This window comes from Mus musculus, chromosome 3 (genome assembly GCF_000001635.26).
Source record: "Mus musculus strain C57BL/6J chromosome 3, GRCm38.p6 C57BL/6J".
NCBI classification, from domain to species: Eukaryota; Metazoa; Chordata; class Mammalia; order Rodentia; family Muridae; genus Mus; species Mus musculus.
In genome coordinates, this window is record NC_000069.6 from 131,259,053 (window position 1) to 131,282,727 (window position 23,675).

Below are 23,675 nucleotides of genomic sequence, written 5' to 3' on the forward strand. Positions count from 1 at the left end.
ATTAGACAAAAGCCATCTGCAGGAGGGGGTCCATCACCACAGAACAGGCTGCTCCAAGGTGGGTGTGGCTCTTTTGCTTCTCTCCTGGACAGATCCACCTTCCATTCCACTCTCTGCTAAGAGGGGAAGCAACAAAAATCCAGATCTGGCTGCCCAACATGGGACATTCCAACTGACGGAATTCTGAGTTAAGCAACCCCCTTCTCTTTACCAATGGTGCCAGGTATTATTACAGCCACAGAAAACACTGAGACACTGAGACAGTCGCCTTCCCAATATCTAGTCCACGGTCATTCTCCACTGCTATATTTTATGTGGAGGTGGGAGGACAGGATAGACAGCAAGATCCTGGAGACCTTGTACAAAGCCTTCAAAGTCAGGACACAAGAACAAGTCTACTGGCAAAGGGGAAAGCTAAAAAACTGAACATGGGTCCAACCAAATGTGGGCACTGGTGCAGGCTCGCAGACGCTCGTGTCTGAAGACAATCTATTTACGTACAGCTCATCACTGTACTAAATGCACACTTGTGGGAGGCGATTTAAGCTGCTACTGAGACATGCAATGCATAGAAGCAAATGTGGAACTTCATATAGCTGAACAGGCATGAAAAGACTGCATGGTGTAAATGACCCAAGTTGTCTGAGTTATTCAGATGACCTCAGAAACCCAGGCTGTGTGACAAAAAAAAACCCACAGTGTAGCCACGGCAGCTGCCACACTTTTTGTATGCTCTGGCAAGACTGTGTCCTTGGAAGGAAGTACATTTGTTTTATCGTATCTTCTTACTTTGTCCAAGGACAAAAGAACCTTCCAGAAGTGACACTGAACCCAGTGTCTACCAATATCAATGTACGTAGAAAATGAAATAGAGTTTCCACTCTGAAGCTGCAAACTGCTTCCGTGTCTCCTTTTGATGCTGCGAAGTGACTCAACTTTAAACAATCGTTTTCTTCAAGTCTCTATTTTCAATATTCTCCTGGTTTTATACCTCTTCCTTCTTAAATGCCAATCATTCCTAGAATTCCAACTGTACCAGAAACCAACATATTCTATTCTAGGCCAAGTCACCATCTCAGCGCTAAAACCAGCTCTCTATGACATCATTGGTACCACTGTTCTGCAGAGTAGAGTTTTCTGACAGCACTTTTCCCTTAATCCCATCTTGAATTTCCCCACTCATTTTTAAATTATATATATTCATGTGATGTATGTGCATTTTAAGTGTATGTCTGTGTGCAAGCATTCATGTGTGTTGACTGCTCTCCACCTTATATTACTGAATCTGGGCCTCTGAACCCAGAGAGGCTTGTTTGATCTGCCTAGCCAGATTAATCTGGTAGGACTTCTGGAATTACAGGGGAATTGTCACACCCAGCTGGGTTTTATATGAATTTTAGAGATCTGAACTTTGGTCATGACACTTGCGCAGTGAGCACTCAGGATATTTGTTCCCACTGTGAACTCCGAGATTGTGTTTTGTGTTGTTTACTGAGAAAACCTGTTTCTAGTTGTGGTGTGGCTCAGCCTCAGCACACACCTTTAATCCCTCTGGCTGGAACGCAGACACACCCTTAGCACACACCTTAGTACACAAAGAAGTTGGTTTGTAGAAGGGAGCATTCGTGTTTGAAAGCGATGTTTAATAAAGTGGCAGACAAAGTGACAAAGCAGAGAAAGATCCAATAGAATAGGATCTTCGCAACTCTCACAAGAAGAGAGGAAGGGAAGGCTACTTGAGGGGCAGTGCAGAGAGGGAGGGTGTGTGTGGGGGGAGGGGGGAGAAGGGAGAAGGAGGCAGTTTAATCAGGACAATTACACAGAGGAAAAAAATCTAGGTACAAGGTAAGACAGAACGAGCCAAAGAAAGGAGGAGCCAGAAGATTAGAACAAATTGCTAGGGTTAGTTTGAGGCCAAACAGGGCAATTCAGGGAGAAGCAGAAAGAAGCCAGTTTGAACAGTCAGCTTGGAGAGGAGTTTGAGACGGAGCAGCTGAGTTGAACCAGCCAGCCAGAGTTCCGAAAGAACTAGAAAGGGTGAGCTTATTCAGCAATAAATCTCAGTGGCTGAAAACATTCTAGGCCTAGATAAGATTGTATGGAGGCTAGAAGCCTCCGGGAGTAGGCCTAGGCTAGCAGACTGAGGAGGTTAGCCTCCGAGACAACATTTATTTCAGGCAAATAAAAGACACTTTTACACACCTTCTCCACCAAGCCACCTCTCCAGCCCAGGCATCTTTAATTTTTGTTCAACAGTTTCAACCATCATGACAAGGCCAGTTCAAATGCTAACCCCTCCAGAGAGTCAACAACTGATTTCCATTTGTTTTAAAATTTCACAGCAAGATTGTCATTGGTCATCTACTACTAGTTTACACCCAAAGTAAGCCGCTTCAAAGATGGGTTTTAATCTGTCTGCTTTCATATTCAAAATCTCACAGTGTCAGAAGCTGACTTGCTCTTTTTACCTTGGGCAGCTCTGCAAGCTCTAACACTTGACAGCAGAGTAGCCTGAGCCTGTATTCTTTCCCAGACACACAGCATGTCTCCCTTCCCATGATTCTACAAACCCACACCCATGTGTCCTCTGCCAGATGTTGTAAAAAATTTGATCACACCAGAAACCCCAAGATTGTGTTACTGGAAAAACCTGTTTTTAGCTGTAATGTGGCTCAGCCTTAGCACACACACCTCTAATCCAAGAGTTTTCTGCTTGAATACTATAAAGAGGATGATATAAAGTCAAGAGGCAAGCAATCCGTTGGCAGGAAGTGAGGATAGGTTTATTAAGAAAAGAATCATAGAGGGTAACAGGGAGTCAGGAGGATGGCTAGAGAGACACACAGGAAGTAGAAGGGAGGGACATTCAGTTGGAAAGAGGTTTTGAGTTGGTGAGAGAGAGGGGCTGAGGAGGAAGGTCGGCTGGTGCATTCTCTGATGCTCTGAGCTACCCAGCTTTCACACCAGCATCTGGCTCCTGTGACTTCACTGGTAAAATGGAACACGATTGAGACTTTGTTTTTAAAAACAAAACAAAATGGGCTGGAGAGATGGCTCAGCGGTTAAGAGCACTAACTGTTCTTCCGAAGGTCCTGAGTTCAAATCCCAGCAACCACATGGTGGTTCACAACCATCTGTAATGAGATCTGATGCCCTCTTCTGGGGTGTCTGAAGACAGCTACAGTGTACTTATATATAATAAATAAATAGATTGGAAAAAAAACCCAGCAGAACATGTTCTATCTCATCACTGCTGCTGGGGGACGCCGGCATAGAGGCTGCCTCTCCTTGAATGAGGACACAGTCGCCTCCGGGTCCTTCTGACACACAGAAGCAGCAGATCACCTGTGGGAGCCACCGTGGGAGGAAGAGGACAGCAGCACTTGCTCTTAGCCAATGAGTCAGCGGCTCTCTGTGGCCGCTCAGTCACGTGATGATACCTCCAACCCAGAATCCGTACATGAAATGGCAAGGAATTGATGGTGGGGCTTTTGTTTGTGTTTTGTTTTGTTTTGCTCTTTTGTTTTTGTTTTCTTTTTTCCGTGAAAACTTTCAAAATTTGGTCAATAAATAGCCAAGGTCAGGAGAAATTCCACTGAGGATGATGAGTGATAAATTAAAATTTGGGAGGTTTGTCAACAATAATTTTCAACCATGAATTCAAGGTAATGTTCTGGGGATTGTCTGAGGGTCACTGCATCCATCGTCTACTTCAAGTTCTGAAGTCGCTGTCACTACAAATACAACCCTAAGGTAGTCTGGGAACAACCTTATCCATGGGACAACTGTAATTTCCTGCTATTGTAAGTTCCATATATGTCACACACACACACACACACTTTAATGTCCCTTTTCCTTTATCAATAGAGTACATGCTATATGTCTATTACCTTTAAGCGTCTACAGGGTTTTTCCTGGAGAGTTATAGGCATGCTCTCTGTGCAGCTGTGTCTTTCCTTGATGCCTCTCTCAACCCTTAACTTAAAATCTATGTTTACAATGTCTTCATAAACTGAAACTCTGCTAAAAAAAAAAAAGTAAATAAATAAAAAAAGATAATATGAGAGCTAGAATTACAGTTAGTTATGAGCCACAAGATGTGGGTGCTGGGAACCAATTCTGGGTCCTATGCAAGAGCAGGAAGTCATCTTTGCCATGGCTCCATCTCTCTAGCCCCAAGCAACACAATTTAAAAAGAAGGTAAAATAGCACTAAGCTATTGAAGCTCCCATCTGTGTCAGCCCATTGTGGACAGAGTGAGCAGGCAGTCTGCAGCCTTCTTATGATTAGTCATTCCCACCTGTATTTCTTCCTCAGCAGACAATGGGTTTCTCCTGGGCAACAACCACATCTTACCTGCCACCCAGCACACGGGAGACACTTCCTAATAACAACACTGGGGTGACAAAAGCCTCAATTTGTGTATTATTCTAGAAATGAATGTTTAAGAAACCGTTACTGGGGCTGGAGGGATGACTCAGTGGTTAAGAGCACTGACTACTCTTCCAGAGGTCCTGAGTTCAATTCCCAGCAACCACATGATGGCTCACAACCATCTGTAATATGATCCGATGCCCTCTTCTGGTGTGTCTGAAGACAGCAACATAAAGAAACAAATCTTAAAGAAAAAGAAAGAGAGAGCGAAAGAAAGGCAGAAACTATGACTGCCTTTTGCTATTAGAAACCTTTACAGCAACCTTGGAAATGTTTTAGAATTGTGAGGCATCACATCATAGCTTGCAAAGAACAGTAAGAAGAGAGAAACAAGTTGAGAGCACAATCTGTTTCGGTGGGCGGGCGGAGGATGGTTTTTCCACCGCTGGTGTCCGGGATGCTGGTGAAGGAGAAACAGCTGGACAAGCACTGAGTGCTGCCTAAAGAGAAACTCCTGGTCTTTGTGCCCTTTGACCGCCACGCCTGTGATTTCCAAGTGGACTGTGTTTAGCTAGTCTAGCCGGTCAATGTGTCAAAGGAGCCCTGGTGTCTGTTTCTGTCTGGAACACGGGAATACAGACCCAGCAATTCCATCCATCACACAGGAGACTTAAGACATTGTAGTTTCTTCCCTATTGTAAGGTTAGGTCAGCAACCCTTTTACTGTTCAGGTTATTAGTTACAGATCACTTGGCATGGTGGCTGACAGCGGTGCCTTTCAAATTGTGTCTAGCCATGAACCCCTTCTCCATAGAAAAACATACATTCGCTGATAAACAGAGCAAAGGTCAGAGAAGAAAGGACAGCTGAGTCCACTAGGAGACGTGTGGATGTTAAAGTCCATCCGAGAGCACACTGGGAAATCCCTAACCTGTCCCATCCATTAGAATAGCCGCTGCCAATGCACTGCAGATTCAAAGTTTTAAACTTGTGTGTCTGATCTAGAGTATCCACAGAGCACAGGAACCCAGAAGGGGCTCATGAGAGAAGAGAGCGAAAGAGGCCTTAAGGAAGGCAGGGGACAGAGTCCGTGTGATATGAAGGTGGAGGTGGGGGAAGTATTGGGGAAGGGGAACTTATGGGATAGGAAGCAGGAGAATGGAGAGAGGAGAGATGGGAAAGAGGTTGAACAAAGTGAAAGACATATGAAAAAGCCTTATAGAAACCCACTACTCTGTAACCTAATTAAAAAATAATGGTTTAAAGAAGAATTATGATCAGAGGTATGTCCTACATGGTGGACCATACCTACCCTTCCAAGAAGATGTGGGTCACTAAATGAAACCCAGTGCCAGGAATGGGATATCGCCTTACCAGTTATGGTCAGAGAGGCCATAGAGGATCCCCAAACACTGAAGAAACTGTCATTGCTCTTTGTTGCCCATCCTAAGACACTATTTTACTGAAGACAAACGATACTTCGGTTGTAGGACAGAGAGAGATCAGGCTGAGCCTGGCCTGAAACCTTCCTCCCTGTTGGCTAGTTTTCACAGGATCAGAAAGCACTGTGCAGCCTCCTGAGAAAGAAAAAGTCGTCAATAGACTTCCCCAGGGGTAGACCTGCATGATACACGAAAAGCCCACCTGGCAAGATATGTCCTCCGTGCAACTGTGGGATAGCTATGGGGAGGGGAAAGCAACTGCTTTCTGATTTGATTTGAGACCCACCTTACAAGAGAGAATTCATGCCTGCTACAGTAAACTTGGTCAAAAGCCCACAGCAGGTGGGAAAGACCTATTCTGCTAAACGGACATGTTGTGAACACCCCTATAAAGGTGATGTTTATGCCCATGGAGTGGCGCTGCTGTCAACCTTAGTCAGAGAAGCTTCATCCACAGTTAATGCAGACCGGTGACTAGTCAGGGGGCTAAGAATAAGTGATCAACCCTAAAAAGAACATCTGTGCTGACCCTCTACACACACACACACACACACAAGGCTTGGGGAACATGGCAGAAGAGAGAGAAAGAAAGCATATGCAATCTGGAGGACAAGGAGTCATGTTGTCCTCTGGAAATGACGGGGCCTAGCATTCACGAGTTCCTATCAGCTATGGTTACCTGCACGAGATCAAGCCAGAACATATTCCAGCATGGTTGGGTGGTGAGCTAATGAGACTCCACACCCCTGGCTGAGGAGCCTCTGACAAGTGTTAGACACTGGGGAAGGGGGAGGCATTTTTTTTCTTCAGAAGTATGGTCCCTGGTGAGTTGCCCAGGCTCTTGCTGCTCAGCCTCACACCCACGTGTACACACACAGCTCTCTCAGAGTGTATTCAGTAAGATATTCAAAGACTGGAGGTTACGAAAGCAGGAGAGGGCGCAGAGGTGGAGAGGGCCAAAACGTATTGTGTGTACGCGTGAAGTTACTAAATACTAAATGAAAATCAGAATAATAGTTATCACATTCAACAAAAGTGTAGGCAAGGAAGTGGAAAAGGATTTTTATGTATTGTTGGTGGAATGCAAAAATAATACCTTTATGGAAAAAACACTGAAATTCCTGAAGAACCTAAGAACAGTACTACTGTATAAGCAGCATTTTCATTTGGGGGTATATGCTTACGGGATTAAAAACTGATAAAGCCACCAGATCTTCCTTTGGAGGTAGCTTAAGGCTTCTCCTGATAGTTCAAGAATAATTACATTAATAAGGAGATACTTAGAAAACATTTCAGGCAGCAGGCATGATGATGGCTCAGCAGGTAGGGAGCTTGTTGCCAAACCTGATAATCTGAGTTCAAATACCCAGGACCCATGTGGTAAACTGAGAGAATTGACTCCTACACGGCTCTTTTATGACCTCAGTATGCATTCCCTGGCAAGTGCACATGAACATATGTACGTGTATACACACACACACACATCCACCACATACACACACACATATACACACAAACAAACAAATGTAAGAAAGCTGCTATCTGGGTGCCAACAAAGCAACTTGGGCTTTCTGAGTTCCATAATGACACTGCCTGGCCCACCTAACTGTCTGGAAAGGATGGAGCTGGAAATCTGGAGTTAAACGCAGGAGTGGAGGCCATTCTGGGTTTGTTTTGGTTTCCCTCCAAAATTATTCAATGTTGTAACATTGGACTTTCCTTGGTCCTTTAAGTGATGGTTATTTAAGCCATTGAGAACTCTTGTTTTATATTACAGTGGCCTGAACACTCACCGTAAGACACTGAGGGCAAACAATATGGAAAACACACAGACACATACACACACACACACACACACACACACACACACACACATGCACACACACAGAGCTATGTCCTCAGCTCTAAGACTTTCTTGGGGTTGGTGGAAAGCAGGCTCAGCCAAAGGGGAAATATTTTTAGACAAGGGTGCTTCAGAGCTGTAAAAATAGGTCCAGTGAATAGCACACTTGTCAAAGTCCCTAGTACTCGAGCCAAAGGAGCAAGCAACTGTGCCAAGAAGTAGTATGCTGGATTTGTGTATCTTTGCAAATGGATCATAATACTGAATCAGGTTCTCTGAAGGGTAACCTACATGGTAAATTCAAGAAACTAGCATCACCTGGCCCAATACCTGGTCTCTCCACACTCTCAGCACATCTCTAGCCAGTGCCTCTTGGGACCCTGCACCAGAGGGCTGTACTTCATCAACATCCCAGTCTTTCCACAAACTCCCAATGTCATGATTATCCTCACATCTGACTTCTGACTGCATCCCAGTCTTAGCACAAATACTCAAAGGCAGGCACTGTCCTCTGACATCCGTGGGTTTGCTGTGATACTGTGTGTGTGTGTGTGTGTGTGTGTGTGTGTACACTAAATAATAAAATAATGTAAAATACAAACCACACTCCTGCAGGGACCCCAGTGCCTGCTCTCTCACACTTACACCGCTCACCAGACACCAGCAGTATGAGCTCCGAGTTCTAGCAGAGCTGGCAGTGAGGCAGGTATATGTATGTGCCTAAGGCAGAGCAGCAGGGAGGACTGAAAATGATTAGGAGAAAATGAGAAACCAAAGCAAGGGACAAGTGACAGCTAAAGTAGGATACCATTACCACAAAGAAAAAACAAACCTGACAGCCCCAACCCCTTACTCCCTGTAGGAATGGCAGAACTTCCAAATATACTCCAGGTCGGAAGGTGGATCTGCCATAGGGCTGAGCTTTGATCTATATAGAGAATAACCTTATAAAGAACCAAGGAACTCAGGAAAGCCGGGAGGACTTAAGAACGGCATGCCTTAAGTAGAAAAACCTACTGGTGCGCTGACTGTGACAGTGTATGCCTTCAATCCCAGCTCTCAGAGGCAGACGGAAGGGGATTTCTGTTGCCTCAAAGCCGATCTGGTCTATATGGTGAGAGTTCTATGCCAGCTAGAGCTACCTAGGGGAACTAGGGAGAGAGGGAGGGAGGAAGAGAGAGGGAGGGAGGGAGGGAGGAAGAGAGAGGGAGGGAGGGAGGGAAGAAAGGAAGGAGAGAAGAAGGGAGGGAAGGAAGGAAGAAAAGAAAAAAGGGACAGAATAGCTGAGAATAAAGCCATGGCCTTCATAAGGAACATTCCAAAGGAACACGGATGATCCCGGAACTATCCCAGTCTCCTGTGATACTAAGACTTCTAAGTGTCTATATTTATTGTTCAAGAAAACTTTAACTCATTGTAACAACAGAAGTTAATAAGGCCAACAACTTCACAGAGCTCTGATTATTGTTCCGTTAAACACCAAGAAATTCAGAAGTGAGGACGGTGAGAGGAGATGGGATTGAATTCAGAAGGTGGAGAGCAGCTTTCCAGTCTCTCCGAGCATCTATCCAGTCACGGAGCATTGCCCCAGTCACGGAGCATTGCCCAAGAACGAACGACTGCAGCAAATGTTCACCTGTAGCTTAGAACCTGAAGCTATCTCAATAGTTTAAAGAGCTCTAAAGAAATAGACACTATTTAGAACAGGTGTGTGTGTGTGTGTACACGTGCATGAGAAGAGCAAAGGATAACGTATGGGAGTTGGTTCTCTCCTACCATGAGGCAGGGTCTCTCTTGTGGCTTCTGCCATGATACATACTCCAGGCTGGCTGGTCTTCTAGCTTCTAGGTGACTCTGCTGTCATCACCTCCCATCTCCATGTAAGAGAGCTGGGACTAGCCAGCACATCCTTTGCGTTTTGAAAAGGACACACATGTTCAAACACACATACACACAGGCACACAAACCACACACGTTTGGTGGCTTTGGTCAGATGAACTTACTCCTGATCTTCACAAGTTCAAATATTCTCCACACCCCCAAAAGTGTGAGATGTAGACCACATTGTGCCAGAAAGTCTCTCAAACCTTATTCCTGGTTGGCCCAGTGGCTGCACACAAGTCATGTAATGAAGTGTATGAGCGCTCTGGACAATTCTTACAAAGACAGTGGGCTAAGCCGTGCTTAGAACTCTTCTATCAACCTGAGAAGCACACAGCTTGCAGCTTCCTCTTTCTCTCTCTACAAAGCAAAAAGCGATCTGTCTCCACTCAAAGTTCATTTAATGATACAAGCCATTTTGCCTCAAGAGAAATCAGCAGTGAGAGCCACAGGCAAACACATAAAACAAGTCATTGCTCTTAAACATTAACCTGCAGGCTAAGAGGTTTGGTTTGGGTTTTTGTTTTTTTTTTAATTTAAAACAAACAAAAAAGGGCAGGCAATGTAGACACTCTTAGAAGGTACACAATCACTAATGGCCTATACTCTGGCTAAATGTAACTAACCCTGGACCTCATTTGTCTAAAATTACTTAACTATTTGATAAAATGCATTGGGTGCGTACAAAATGTATTTACACCCCTTTCCATCCCACTCAGCACAAAATGGAACACGCCGATTAGTTAAAACTACAAACAGACTCTCCACTGACTTAGACCATTTCATAGAGTTCAGAAGAAATGGCAGCTGAATGTGTGATGCAGGGTAACCCTGATGCTACTTCGAGTTTGTACTTTTATGGCTTCACTTGGGTGGAATAATTAAATAAAAGGTGCTGTCCTTCTCAGCAGCTCGTGAGCAAACTGCACTGTCTGTCAGCTGGGATCTGTGTCAGGGTTAAGCAAGATATTTCCTACCTAAACCCAAGGCTCCTGCCTCAACATGGAGATCAGGAACAAAAGGGGCCTGAGGCTAAAAGGACAAGAGGACAGATGGCAGCAATGGTGCCAATGATCACAATGACACTTCTGGCTTCTTGGAGCTATATGCTATGTGTGTGTCAGTTAATTCCTTTATTGCTTTTCCATATTCCTACAGACCCTCTGCTCTAGAGAAACTGCAGAGACCAAGCAACTGCTTTACTGTTTCACCAACATGCAGATCGCCCAACTGCCTGCGCTCAGCACATGAATTCATCACTCATCCCTGGTACCAGAGGCAAAAAAAAGATTTACTACCCTGAACCAAAAACTGTCCATTATGGATTTTTTTTTCAAAAAGGAGACGGCATGATGGGTGGAGAGATAACTCAGCAGTTAAGAGCATTGGCTCCTCTTCCAGAAGATCTGGGTTCAAGTCCCAGTTCTCACATGGCAGCTCACAACTGTCTGCAACTATAACTGAGTTCCAATTTTAAGAAAGGAAGGAAGAAAGAAAGAAAGAAAGAAAGAAAGAAAGAAAGAAAGAAAGAAAGAAAAGAAAGAAAGAAAGGAAGGAAGAAAGGAAGGAAGAGGGAGGAAGGAAAGAAGAAAGGAAGGAAAGAAAGGAAAGAAAGAAGGAAGGAAGGAAGGAAGGAAGGAAGGAAGGAAGGAGACAGCACTAACTAGAACTGTTTGCTGCAAGGCCAAGTATAAGAAATGGACCATCTAAACCACTGGAACATAGTAGAGCTATTAATCAGGAAAGCAGTTTCCCCTGCAGGATCAGAATGGTCACCTAAAGTGACCCAGAGGAATGGCTGTTCCTTATGAATGCCCACTATTTAGATGGTGGGTGTTTGTTACACTTTTATTCAAAAAGTTCTGCTAGGAGTTGCATAGCTTTTCCTCTCCCCGCTTACATTTCCATAGGAACTCCCTGATCCAGCTGCTCGAGTATTTAATCCACAAATCCCTGATGCCCATCCTTGTCAATCACTTTAATCCACTCGTCTCAGGTCAAAGTTCGAGCACCTTACCCAGTTAATTCTAAGTGCTTCCCGTGCTTCAACACACTTTCTTTGGATAGACACAGCATCCACAAGACACAGCATCCTGCATTTGTGCAAAAGCTGCTAGATGCTTTCTAATTAGTTTCGAATCCAAAGCAGTTTGGGGGGAGGGGAGGAGAACCCTATTATCTTGTTAATAAGATGTTGCTTAAACATTGTTTAAGGGATACATTGTTTTTCTTGGACCTGGACAACCAATCTCATTCCTCACAGCCTTGAGTTTTTGTGGTGCAGAGGGATACAGCAGACTAGCTATATTTTCTCCAGCATAGCCATGTATGGTTTTTGTTGTTTAATTTAATGGACTTTGGAAGGAAGTGCAGTCAAGGCTAATAAATAGCAAGCATGCAAGTGTGCATTTGGTTGGGAAAAGACACTGACCTGCGAATACCCTCCCTAATTAAAATTAGGTAAGCCCTTCACTGCCACAACACTCAAACTGCAAAGGCCTCAAAAGATACGAATATAATAGCAAGTTCATGGAAAAAGATCAGAGCTCTCTACTGTGTGTAGGAAGTTAACTCTTAAGAGAAAATGGTACTACAGACATCGCAGTAGCCAAACTGCACAGTTGATTTTGAACTGTGCCTCAGCTGGCACCAGGCAAAGTCCCACAGAAGCCGATCAGAGATTAGAGACGTCTCAGAGCATAAACTATGCTTATCTCTGTCGCCCACTCTCTTGAGGTTCAGAGCTGGACAAGCACGCAGATTTCAGCACCGGGCACTGGGTCAAAGGTCAAAGTTTCCTGGCCCAGGCCTGGGCGGAGTCCCAGCAACTCCACAAACTCCCACTAGGTGACTTTCCAAACTGTTACAAAAGTGAAGGCCAACGAAGGAAACTTGTGGGAGAGGCAGGACACTTGGAAAGAAAAGTGCCCAGACCAACACCCAAAGAACTGTAAAGAAAAAAAGAAAGAAAGAACAAAGAAAAAACTTATCAGGAAAACTAAAAGAAACCGCAGCCCAGGTCTTGGCGAGCGGATTCCTGTCAGATCCAGGCAGTGAGCAAACACTCTGCAACTTTGCACGCACAACTGTGCACAGTTCAGCTCCAGTGTGCACGCGTGCACCAGCGCGCTCCACCGAGCCTTCCCCGGCCCGGCAGTTAGTTGAGAAGCATGCACGTAAGGATCGGGCCGAAGGCTGTAGTTCTGGGACACTGAAGCATGCTGCACCTTCTCGGACTTCATCAAACTATTTCCACCACACCCGGGGCGCGAGGCCCGCTCACCTGCGCGATGCCGGCGCCCATCAGCCCGCCGCCGATGACGGTCACATGCTTGATCAGGATCTTCTTGGCGGCCGCCGACGCAGAGGAAGAGGAGGACATGGAGCGCAAGAATTGCCTGGTCACGAACGCCATAGCTCAGTGCAGCAGCCGAGGAGGAGCAGTGGGGACAGCGCGAGAGGTCCCGGAGCGTCGTGGGCGGGGTCGGCGACGTTGGGGGCGGGGCCTCGAACACGCCCCACCCACCCGCCTCCTGCACAAGCTGCAGGTCCACCCCGCCCCCCCCCCCAGAGGGCGGTGCCAGGACTCAGGCCAGCATGGACTCCGGCAAAGCAGGGACCCACCAAGAGACAACCTGTAGTTGCCTTCACAATCTGGTGGGCTGGAGTTGTGATCGTGAGAATTGTGTTTAGAATGAGGACGGTAACCCCGGATAGAGAACACAGGAAGGGAAAGCCTGGCTATTGGCCAACTTTCTGCCTAGTACTGTGCTAGTGATAACAGAATTACTGCTGGTTTTACTTCTAAGCGTTCATCTGGTGCCCCCAAACTCACCGTCCAGAGGAAAGCCATCCGCCTTTCACCCCACTGGAAGAAATGATAGTTAATCCTGTGTGCAATGAAGCTCCCTGCAAAAGTCTCATCTGTGTCTCACATTCTGCAGAATAAAACTAACTTCCTGTCTGAATGTTAGAGCTCGAGTCCAAGTTCTCTCGGGCTGTTTCTAGTTACCCACCTCTGTATCTAACTTAGGTTACATCGAACTTAAGCAATGTGTTGCCTAGCAGACCACTTGCTCCCATCCGTCCCAAACTAAAACAGTTAAAACAACAACAACAATAACAACAACAACAAAAACAAACAAACAAACACCGGCATAAAACCCTAGGAAAAGAATTACTTGTTCCACTGTAACCTGCCTGCCCAGGGTCTTCAGCAATGTTCTGTAAGCCGATGGCTTTATGACCTTCTTGCTCTGTAGCTATAAAAAGTTTATGTAACTCTGTCAGCAGTGAACCTTGTCCTTCAGAATTGTTTCCATGCCTGTTCCCTGCCTCGGGCTCTTGCATGTGGCTGGGAAGAGACTCTCCTGCACTCCCTTTGAAGCAGGGGCTATGTTTTGCATTGACCCTTTGAATCTTATTTTTATATTTAATTCTTCAAAATAAGCAAAGCCTACTGAGTGCTACATTCCAGCCAAGTCACAAAAATAAAATAAAATAAAAGATACTAGGAACGGAGGTAGAAGGCTACCCACAGAAACCCAACAGCTTGAAGAATGAACACGTTTATGAAGGAAGGAAGGAATGTGTACAGCAGTCTGAGGAAAGATGCAAGACAGAGAGGAGAGGCCCCTATGGCTGAGTTGCCACTGAGAGAGGACAGCACATTTCCAGGAGGCTTGATGAGAGGGTTGCAACTCTTAGTTGTCATTTGGAAAGATGAAGTATAATCCAAGTTTGGTGCTGTGATACTATAATTTTCTCTTTCTTTCTTTCTTCCTCCCTTTCTCTCTTTCTCTCTTTCTTTCTTCCTCCCTCCCTCCCTCCCTCCCTCCCTCCCTCCCTCCCTTCCTTCCTTCCTTCCTTCCTTCCTTCCTTCCTTCCTTCCTTCTTTTCTTTCTTCATCCTTTCTTGTTTCTTTCTTCTCACCAGTGTATTATCTGTGCACTGTATGGATGTACGTCCGAGGAGGCCAGAGAAGGGCATCAGTTTCCTGAGCTTGGAGTTAGAGATGGTTGTGAGCCATCATGTGGGTGCTGAGAATCAAGCCCAGGTCCTCTGAAAGAGCAGTCAGCGCTCTTAACCACAGAGCCATCTCTCCAGCCCTATGATATATTCTCAAATGATATCTCTGTTGTAATATTTCATGTGTACCTCACACCCAAGGTAATGTACGTTTTCAGATCTCTGCTTTTCCTTGGGAAAGAATGATAAATGGGTCTTGATCCACTTGTGCTGCTACAACAAAACCCCCAAATGTCTCCTGGGAGCAAGGCAAACCCAAGTCAAGGTGCCATCAGGTTCATTTTCTGATGTCGACCCACTTTTAGCTCAAGGATAGTTCCTTGTATCTGCAGACGGTTGAAGGGTGTGATGGTGAATATTGATTGTCAAATGGAATGAATCTGTAGCCGACTAAGAGAGCCACCTCTGGAAGACTCCATGGAGGTATTTCCAAGAAAGGTTAACTGAGGGGAGAAGATGTCCTCCCTGAGTGGGCAGCACCTTATACAGAGTGGGGGTGGGGTGCACCCTAGATATAAAGTGATCTGAGAGAGAAAAAATAGACTTCCTGCCTGCCTGCCTTCTTCTCCTGCTGGAGAATTCCTCTATTCTGCTGTAGCTGCTGCAGTCATCCTTCCCTGACATGAGCACCTAACTTAGGCCTTCCAACATGGGATGAAGTGCAGGCTCTCTAGGGCTCCTCCAGGCCTTCAGCCAGACTGGGACTGCTGATGCAACCAGCCTCGCAGACTGAGTGGCTGTGACAGCCTCAGCCTGTCCAGTGGCAGGCACCACTGATGGACACTCCAGCCCCGCTTGTGTAAGCAAGTCTATTAAGTCACATCTCATAACGAACATTACCCTGACAGCCCTCCTTCTAGAACAGTGTTCTCAACCTGTGGCAAACCTCCCTCTCCCAAAAATACTTACAACTCATAACCGCAGCAAAACTACAGTTATAAAGCAATAAAATAATTTTATGGTTAGGGGGTCACTACAACACGAGGAACTGTATTAAAGGGTCACAGCATTAGGAAGGCTGAGAACCACTGCTCTAAAGAGAACCATCTGGGGCTCTTTCTTAAGCCACTAGCCCACCCAATCACCTCCCAAAGGCCCATCCCTAAACACTTCTACATTGGGTTTTAGTGTATGCATCTGAAGAGGACCCACAAACACTACTGTAGTACTCCCTAGTGACTCTCAAATCCAAGGCCATCTGTGATAAACAAGGGTGCTGTGTAAAGAAAAGAGGCGGGTGGACTGTGAGTACAAGGCCAGCCTGGGCTACATGGCAAGACTCTGTTTAAAAAAAAAACCAACACCCCAATAAAACACAGGGAAGGCCAGCTGCAGAGCCAGGGTCCTGGTTGCTTTACTGAAGGAAGGGCCTGGTACAGAGCAATAGGTAGATAACAGTGCAGTCTCTGTGGGTCACATAGATGGATAACTGTAGTACTTAGAACACAGAAGGCAGAGCAGCATGGTTTGAGGCTGGGGAGGTGGCTGGGGGGTAAGTGTTTGTTTGCTATGAGAGCAAGGAGACCCTGAGGTCAGATCCCTGGCACCTATGTAAAAAGGCACCTATGTAAAAATCTGGCTCTGACAGTTTGTGCCTCTGATCCTAGCCCAGGGAAGGCAGTGAAAGGACAATCCCAGGGGCTTGGTGGGCAGCCAGTGTAGCCAATCGGTATGCTCCAGCTTCAGTGAGAGACTGTATCCCTGAAGAAAGCAGAGAGGGATAGAGTGGCAGGGGTAACTGTGGGAAGCCACATGTGCCGTTGCAGGGTGGCACTGGCTATCGCTGGCCACCATGCATACATAGGCAGTAAAGTTTTTTTGCCAAGATGAGGTTTTGAGAATTAACCAATCAGATGAGAGACAAGTTAACCAGTCAGATGAGAGACAAGTTAACCAATCAGATGAGAGACAAGTTAACCAATCAGATGAGAGAGACATTAACCAATCAGGCATGAGACATGCAAATGAGGTGGTAAGCATAACCCATGCATTACCAATCCGGGTGTGAGACACGCCTCTCCTAGGCCTATATAAGCAGCACCAGTTCTGGGCTTGGGGTCTCTTCGCCTCTGCAATCAAGCTCTCCCAATAACCGTGTGCAGAAAGATCCTGTTGCAGCGTCATTCTTGCTGGCCAGTCGGGTGCGCGCAAGAGGTAACCATTCTGCATTAACCCGTGGCCCCCACGTGTGTACTCTTGAATGTGCCTGCTTACACATTGCATGGGCATACCCACACATATGCCCCCATACCCACACATATGCCCCATACACAAAAGCAGCATATTTGACACCGCAGCCAGTGGGCTCTAAGAATATCAAAGCAGGCACTAGTAGACCCTGTGACCCATGGTGATGGTGGTGACCAGGCAGAGAAAGCTGGGCCGACAGCCTTCCCTCTGCACATATACAGAAGGGCAGGATTTGGTAACAGCCAAAAGCATTGATCAGGGGGTCAAATTCATTGAGTATGTTGTAATTTTTTGTTTGTTTCTTTATGGAAAGAGAATGACCTCTGGCTTTGGGGGAATGAATGAGAATGATACTGTCTTTCTTGTTTTGTTGAATAGGTTTTAGCTTTCCTATATCAGTGTGATGGTGTGTATATGCTTGGCCCAAGGAGTGGCACTATTAGGAGGTGTGGCCTTGTTGGAGTTGTTATGTCACTGTGGGCATGGGCTTAAGACCCTCATCCTAGCTGCCTGGAAGTCTTCCACTAGCAGCCTTCAGATGAAGATGTAGAACTCTCAGCTCCTCCTGCACCATGCCTGCCTGGATGATGCCATGCTCCCACCTTGATGATAATGGAGGGAACCTCTGAACCTGTAAGGCAGCCCCAATTAAATGTTTTCCTTTATAAGAATTGCCTGGTCATGGTGTCTGTTCACTGCCGTAAAACCCTAAGACCATCAGAAAACAAAAAGTTGTGATTCCAAGAGCAAAACCCAGAGAACATCGAGCTGAAGGTTCACTTACTGAAGAATCCATGATGGTTGACCTTGCCTAAGGTTTCATGAAAATAAATTAATTTTCATAATTAAGAAATGTGGTAAGTTTGAGAAAGCAGAGTTCTCTTTTCACACAGCCCACTGAGACCATCCTCCAAATGACAGCCGAGCCGAGCGTTTGAATAACACTTGGGCTATTTTTACAAATAATTTTATCAGTTTGAGCTTTTGGAGGAAAAGGGTCACGGCTGACTTCAGATTATGAAGGTTTCTTATTGCAGGTTTTCTTATCCTGTCTGCTGTTGTCCCTAAGCCAGCTGCGCTTTAATCACCTGGGAAACCTTTCTCTCTACCCAGAAGCACAATGGCTCCAACTCACAAGTTAACGTTTAGGAAACCTAAAACATAAGATCTCTTGGGAACAAAGTGGTTTAATTCAAAACAAAACAAAACCTTAAAGGTGAATTTACAGGAAATACAGTGGTGCGTGGTAGGGTTGGTACAGTCTGGATTAAAGGTTCGAAGCCTTCGCATATCTCACCTGTGCCCTCGTGGCTGTGGGATTTATAGATCAGGATTTTCCCGTTTCATAGCTCATAGGTGGGCCCTCTGAGCTGTTGCCAGTGGACTGCTCTCAGCTGACTTTCTCTAAACCATTTGTCAAGATAAAAGAAAAGAATTACCAAGTAGGCCAGTGGGGAGGGTGGTGCAGTGCAAACTCCTCCCCCACCCCACCCCCCATTCCCCCCAAGGAGGGAACAGCTATGCACTACATCTTTACAAATGAAACTCTGGATTTGTTTTCCTTAGATTCCCGTGGACAAACCTTTGTGCTTTGAAAGCGAGTCATTCGCTCAGCCTCCTGAAGAAGAGCGACGAAGGGAGTCACCTTTCTGAGCAACTTTTATTTACTTTTGATCTTCAACATTTATCTTGTGTGTGCTTACATACCACGAGTCACGCATGAAGGCCACACGGCAACTTACAGAAGATGGGTTTCTCCTTCTATCCTGTGGGCTCCCAGGTCATTAGGTTTGGTAACGAGAGTCTTTTCCCTCTCCACCATCTTGATGGCACTTGACTTGCTCGTGTTAAATGGTTGCACATGGAAGCAGCCAACACACATTCAGCCGTTCAGGATGTTTGCCATTGTTCTAGGTGTTTTGGGTGAGTTAAGTTATGGAATATTTATGGTAATCCCACGAGGTAGCCTTCTTTTTTTTTTTTTTTTTTTTTAAGCCGAACACAATTTTAACTGTACTCAGGGAGACACAATCGCCCAAGCCCTTGGGGTCACACGCAGCAGAGGGGCGACAAGGGTGGCGCCGCCTAGGGTGGGGTGGAGAGGGCGTTCGTTTGCAATCAGACTCCTGGGCGCTACATACAATGTCCCATTCTCCCTTCTAGGGCTCTGGGGTCCTCACGAAGAAAGGTTGTGCCGGGACCATGCGCCCAAGGTCTGAGGATGTCCTCTGCGACCTGCGTCAGGCGCTGTGGGTTCAGGCCCAAATAAGAGCGCCTGGAAGTAGACGTGGTCTCTCTAACCCCTGGTGTCAGTCTTTACCCTTCCTCTTCCTGGAGACCCGAGAGGCCACGATGTAGAAAGAGAGGCGGGAAAGCCCGCACGGAGCTGCCCAAGTGGGGCGGTGGGGCTCAGGGAACTCTAAAGGTGAGAACTGAGGGTCAGAAGCCTGGGGACAATCCTTTCCCCTCCACGTGCAGCGGGGACACCTCCTCCCGGGGAACCCATCCAGCTGCTCCCAACCTGGAGAACAAAGGGTCTGGGCAGTAGCCTTCTTTAATACACAGGGAAACTGAAGCCCAGATAAAGAAACGTAGCCGGGATTGGACAGAAAGTGTTGGAATTGGAATGTGTGTGTTTTCAAGGCTCAGGTTCTAGAGCTGTTTGGTCACCAGGGCAGTTCTCGGGGCTTTCATGTTATCCTCTAAGGGTGAGGAAGCCAGGGTTTTGAGTGGTAAAGCCACTTACAAGCTTACCTAATACAAGTCAGACCCGGAGCTGAGCCTACTCCAAGGCAAGGGCCCATGCTTCTCATAACCCCATACTCCTTAGGAAGTGCCCTCGCTTCTCAGTGGGGAATGGGCAGATAGCAATGGGCATTACATATGTGGAGAGCATCGTGCACGTGGAGATTGTTATATATGTGGAGAGTGTTACTCATGTGGAGAGTGTTATACATGTGGAGAGCATCATATATGTGGAACGAGAGCATGATACATGTTAGAACAGTGTTGTGGACTGGACTCAGTGGGTCCCTCAACCCGAGGGTAATTAGGGTCCTGGTATTCAGGTGGGCAAGGAGTTGGCTGGGTGACAAACAGACGTGAACACAAGGGAGTGTTGATCTGAATGTAATGTCTCAAAGCGAGCATCAGACTTATATTATAGAAGGAGACAAGGAAGTTAAGTGATACATTAAGGCCATCCAAGGTACATTGAAGTTATCTGATGCAAAATGACTTTTACAACAAAACAGAGGAATGCATACATAAAACCTAACAGGAACCAGGCAGTGTTTACAACTGAGATTAAAAAGCAGCCCCAACTAAGGTTGGTTTATTCTTAGAAGCCAGGGGCAAGGGCTTCATGCCCTCGCCATAGTTTCAATTCTAGACTATTGTATAATCCACCTTCCCCTTAGGCCATTGTAAATTCCTGTGTATGGGAGTGACTCAGCTATTGTTCTAAGTATACTTTGTAGACTAGCCCTGAGATTTCTAGCTCTATTCCAGTAAATTGTAATGTCTGATTTCTTTCACTGTCTGTCAACACTGGAGGCTTTTCATCTGAATGAGTAGCATTCTTACAAAAATCAAAGCCCAAGGTCGGCTCAACGATTTCCTAGGATATTGGAACACTGGTGGAGGCTAATCTAACTTGGCTATATGTCAAAATCAATCCTTAGAGGCACTTATAATACAGCAATATTGAAGGAAAGCACACAGATCCATTCACTGACTAATGTCAGGACAAGTTTGGAGTATCTGTGCTACAGGATGCCAAGGCTCCAGGAGACTTAGTTTCCGTGAAACTTTTTACCTCAGAACTTCTTCCAAGCTTTTGGGCCTGTCACGCAGTTTCCACTAGAGTGGGTGTGGCAGAACAGCATGCATGTGAAGAACATTTTATATGTGAAGAGTATCATATATGCAGGTGTATGTTGTTCATATGGAGAGCACCATGCTTGCAGAGAGAGCATTACTTAGCGCACCACACTTGGGGATAGCCTCACATATGTGGAGAGCATGACGCATGTGGAGAGGGTCACACAATCAGAGAGCGTTATACATGTGGGGTGCATTATACATGTGGGGAGGGTTTTGCATGCGGAGCTTTTGCTTTCACCCGAATGCCATGCATTGCCAGGGGCTTATCCACGCCCAGGAAGGCAGCAAAGGGTACGGAGTCAGCAATCGAGGTCAAAACCACTTTACCTTTGGCCATCCTTTGCTATTGTGTGACCAAAAATGGCAAAACCAGATGAAATGTCTAATGGAGGTAGACAGCGTGGGTCAAACCAGAGTGAAACCCATGCTTGGTTTGCTGAGCCCACAGTCAGACATCAGCATTTAATTGACAATCCATGAGAGAAATATAACCCCAGTGAGTCTTTTTCATGGGCTAATTCAGCAGTGTCCCCAGGGATAGGACTTGGGTATTCTGAATAATTTTCCAAACCTGTAACTTTGACAAGAGGTTGCCTTTAATTAGGGAACAGGGACAGTTAGGGAGCAGAAGGACATCTGACAGTTGTAAGAAGGACTCTTCCAGACAAAGAATATTTCACAATTGGAAAACAAAAATAAAACAAGTGAACAAACAAACAAAAAAAAACCTTTTTTTTTTATTAAGAAGAGAATCAGAATATTGAGTAATATATTAGCAGATATTTAGGAAAATATTAGCAATAGTTGCCCATCTCATATGGTTAAGTATAATGTCTGAGGACTATTAAATAAACATATCGATCATTTAATCCTTGTTACACTTTCCTTATGGGAGTCTGAGATCATGGAGGTAGCCAAAAATCAATCACTTTTTTTTTTTTTTTTTTTTTTTTTTTTTTTTTGGTTTGTTGGTTTGTTGGTTTGTTTGTTTCTACTGTTGATGGCACTTGAAGATCTGGTCCTCAGGAGTAACTTGGGATTGAAGGAACTTCAGTCCCTCTAGTCCTCCTTCTGTTGTAGCTTGTCAAAAGACCCTCATGCACACAAAGACCACAGAGACCACCATCGTTGCAAAAAGCATGAGGATTTTACTTATCCAACAGGTTGGGGAACCCCCTCTCAGCATGAAGGCCGGAGGAGAGACCCAGAACAAAGAAAGAACACACTTTTCATAACTTTGTAAGGGCCAGATATAGGCACCAGGGTAGTTTGGCTTATTTTAATTGGAGTAGGCAATAACCTTTCTAGACATTGGTTGGTTTGTAGAGGTTGACTCTCATTTTGTCTGTCCTTGAGGTTTTTAGTGTGAGGCTGGGCAGGGGGATTGTTAATCTTGTTTTGGAAGCTTAGTAATTTTGACCGTTAAAACTATATTTCTATATTTGTTTAGTCAGCCAGCTTTTTTATCTGATTCTGTACTTGGTCTGCTAGTACAGTTTGGACAGTCCTTTTGAAGGGGGAAGGTACTGGGTAGTCCTGAATTTATTTTGGATATTACACTTATGTCGATTAGCCAGGAGTGTGAGGGTAAGTTAAAGGCCTTGCTTGAGCACTGTTTCAGTTGAAAGTGTGAAGGAAATTTCTGCATCTATGTTTAACCCCCCCCCCCTTAAAAGTGGACACTGGTTGTACTTTTCCGTTGCTATGACAAACACCATGACCAAGGAAATATAAGTTTGTGGTGAAGCCGATGATGACCTTAAACGCTTGTTCCCCCTGGCTCTGTCTCCATGTGTGCTGGCATCACAGGTCTGTTGCCCCATTTCCTGTGTTCCATGTTGCTTTCTTTGGCTGCGATAAACACAGTTACCAAAAAGTAACTTGGGAAGGAAAGGGTTTATTTCATCTTAGAATGTGGAGTTCATCATGAAGGGAATTTAGAGCAGGAGCCTGGAGCACTGAAGCAGGAGCCTTGGAGGAGTGCTGCCTGCTGGCTTTGCTCCCCGTGGCTTGCTCAACTTGCACCACTCAGAGCAGGCTGGGCCCTTTGTTTTGGTTACTCTTCTATGGCTGTGAACACAGAGTCCATGATAGAGGCAACTTACAGAAGAAAGAATTTGTTGGGGTCTTACAGTTTCAGAGGGTGAGTCCAGGGAGCACGGCAGCAGGCAGGCAGGCATGGTGCTAGAGTGGTAGCTGAGCTTATATCTGTTCCATACACAGGAGGCAGAGAGAGACACTGGGCCTGATGGGTTCTTTTAAAAACCTCAAAGCCCACCCCAAGTGACATGCCTCCTCTGACAAGGCCACGCCTCCTCCAACAAGGCCACGCCTCCTCCAACAAAGCCATGCCTCCTAATCCTTCCTACACACTTCCACCACCTGAGAGTCAACATTCAAACATATGAGCCTATGAGAGCCATTCTCATTCAAACCACCACATCTTCCCACATCGATATTTAATCAAGGAAATGCCCCCACCGACTTTTGTACAGGCCAATCTGATAGAGTCGATTCCTCAACTGAGGTTCTCCTTTTCAGATGACTCTAACTTGTATCAAAGTGACAAAACTAACTAACTAACTAACTAACCAGTATATCCAGTTTTATGCAGTGCAGGGGATCAAACCCACATTCAATAAGAACTGCATCAACTGATTTGCATCCCTACGACTGCACTTTTATCCTTATTTTGCATATGGGTTCAGAAAATAACTTGGCTGAAACAGGAATGCATCTCTGGAGAGAGCCAGGTCTGAAACTTGCCTACCAGAAGCCAAGGTTGCTACTTTTCATCAGGGGTTAAGCTAGCTACACACTGTGTCCCCACAGCCTTCAGGACCAGATGGAGGGGGAAAATATGCCTGGGGAGACAGATGGAGCACAGTCTATAATCACACCGTGTAGAGTGTCCATGGTGTGCATTGGTTGGGAAAATGGAGACAAATTGGTGGGGAGGGACTCAAGCAGGGTTGTCCCCGTTCATGGAGTTGTGTGCTCGGTTGCATCAAGATGACCTGTAAATAACTGCA

At 45.7% G+C, this 23,675-nt stretch overlaps 1 protein-coding gene across 1 annotated transcript in view; it reads right to left on the bottom strand.

Moving 5' to 3' along the window:
* Hadh (hydroxyacyl-Coenzyme A dehydrogenase) overlaps positions 1–13,049 on the bottom strand; it is a 38,683-nt gene extending 25,634 nt beyond the window's left edge. The window contains exon 1 of the mRNA NM_008212.4: positions 12,824–13,049. Coding sequence (NP_032238.2) covers positions 12,824–12,955 — 132 coding nt within the window. The 5' untranslated portion in view covers positions 12,956–13,049. The remainder of the gene's footprint in view (positions 1–12,823) is intronic.
* Between the last annotated feature and the right edge of the window lie 10,626 nt (positions 13,050–23,675).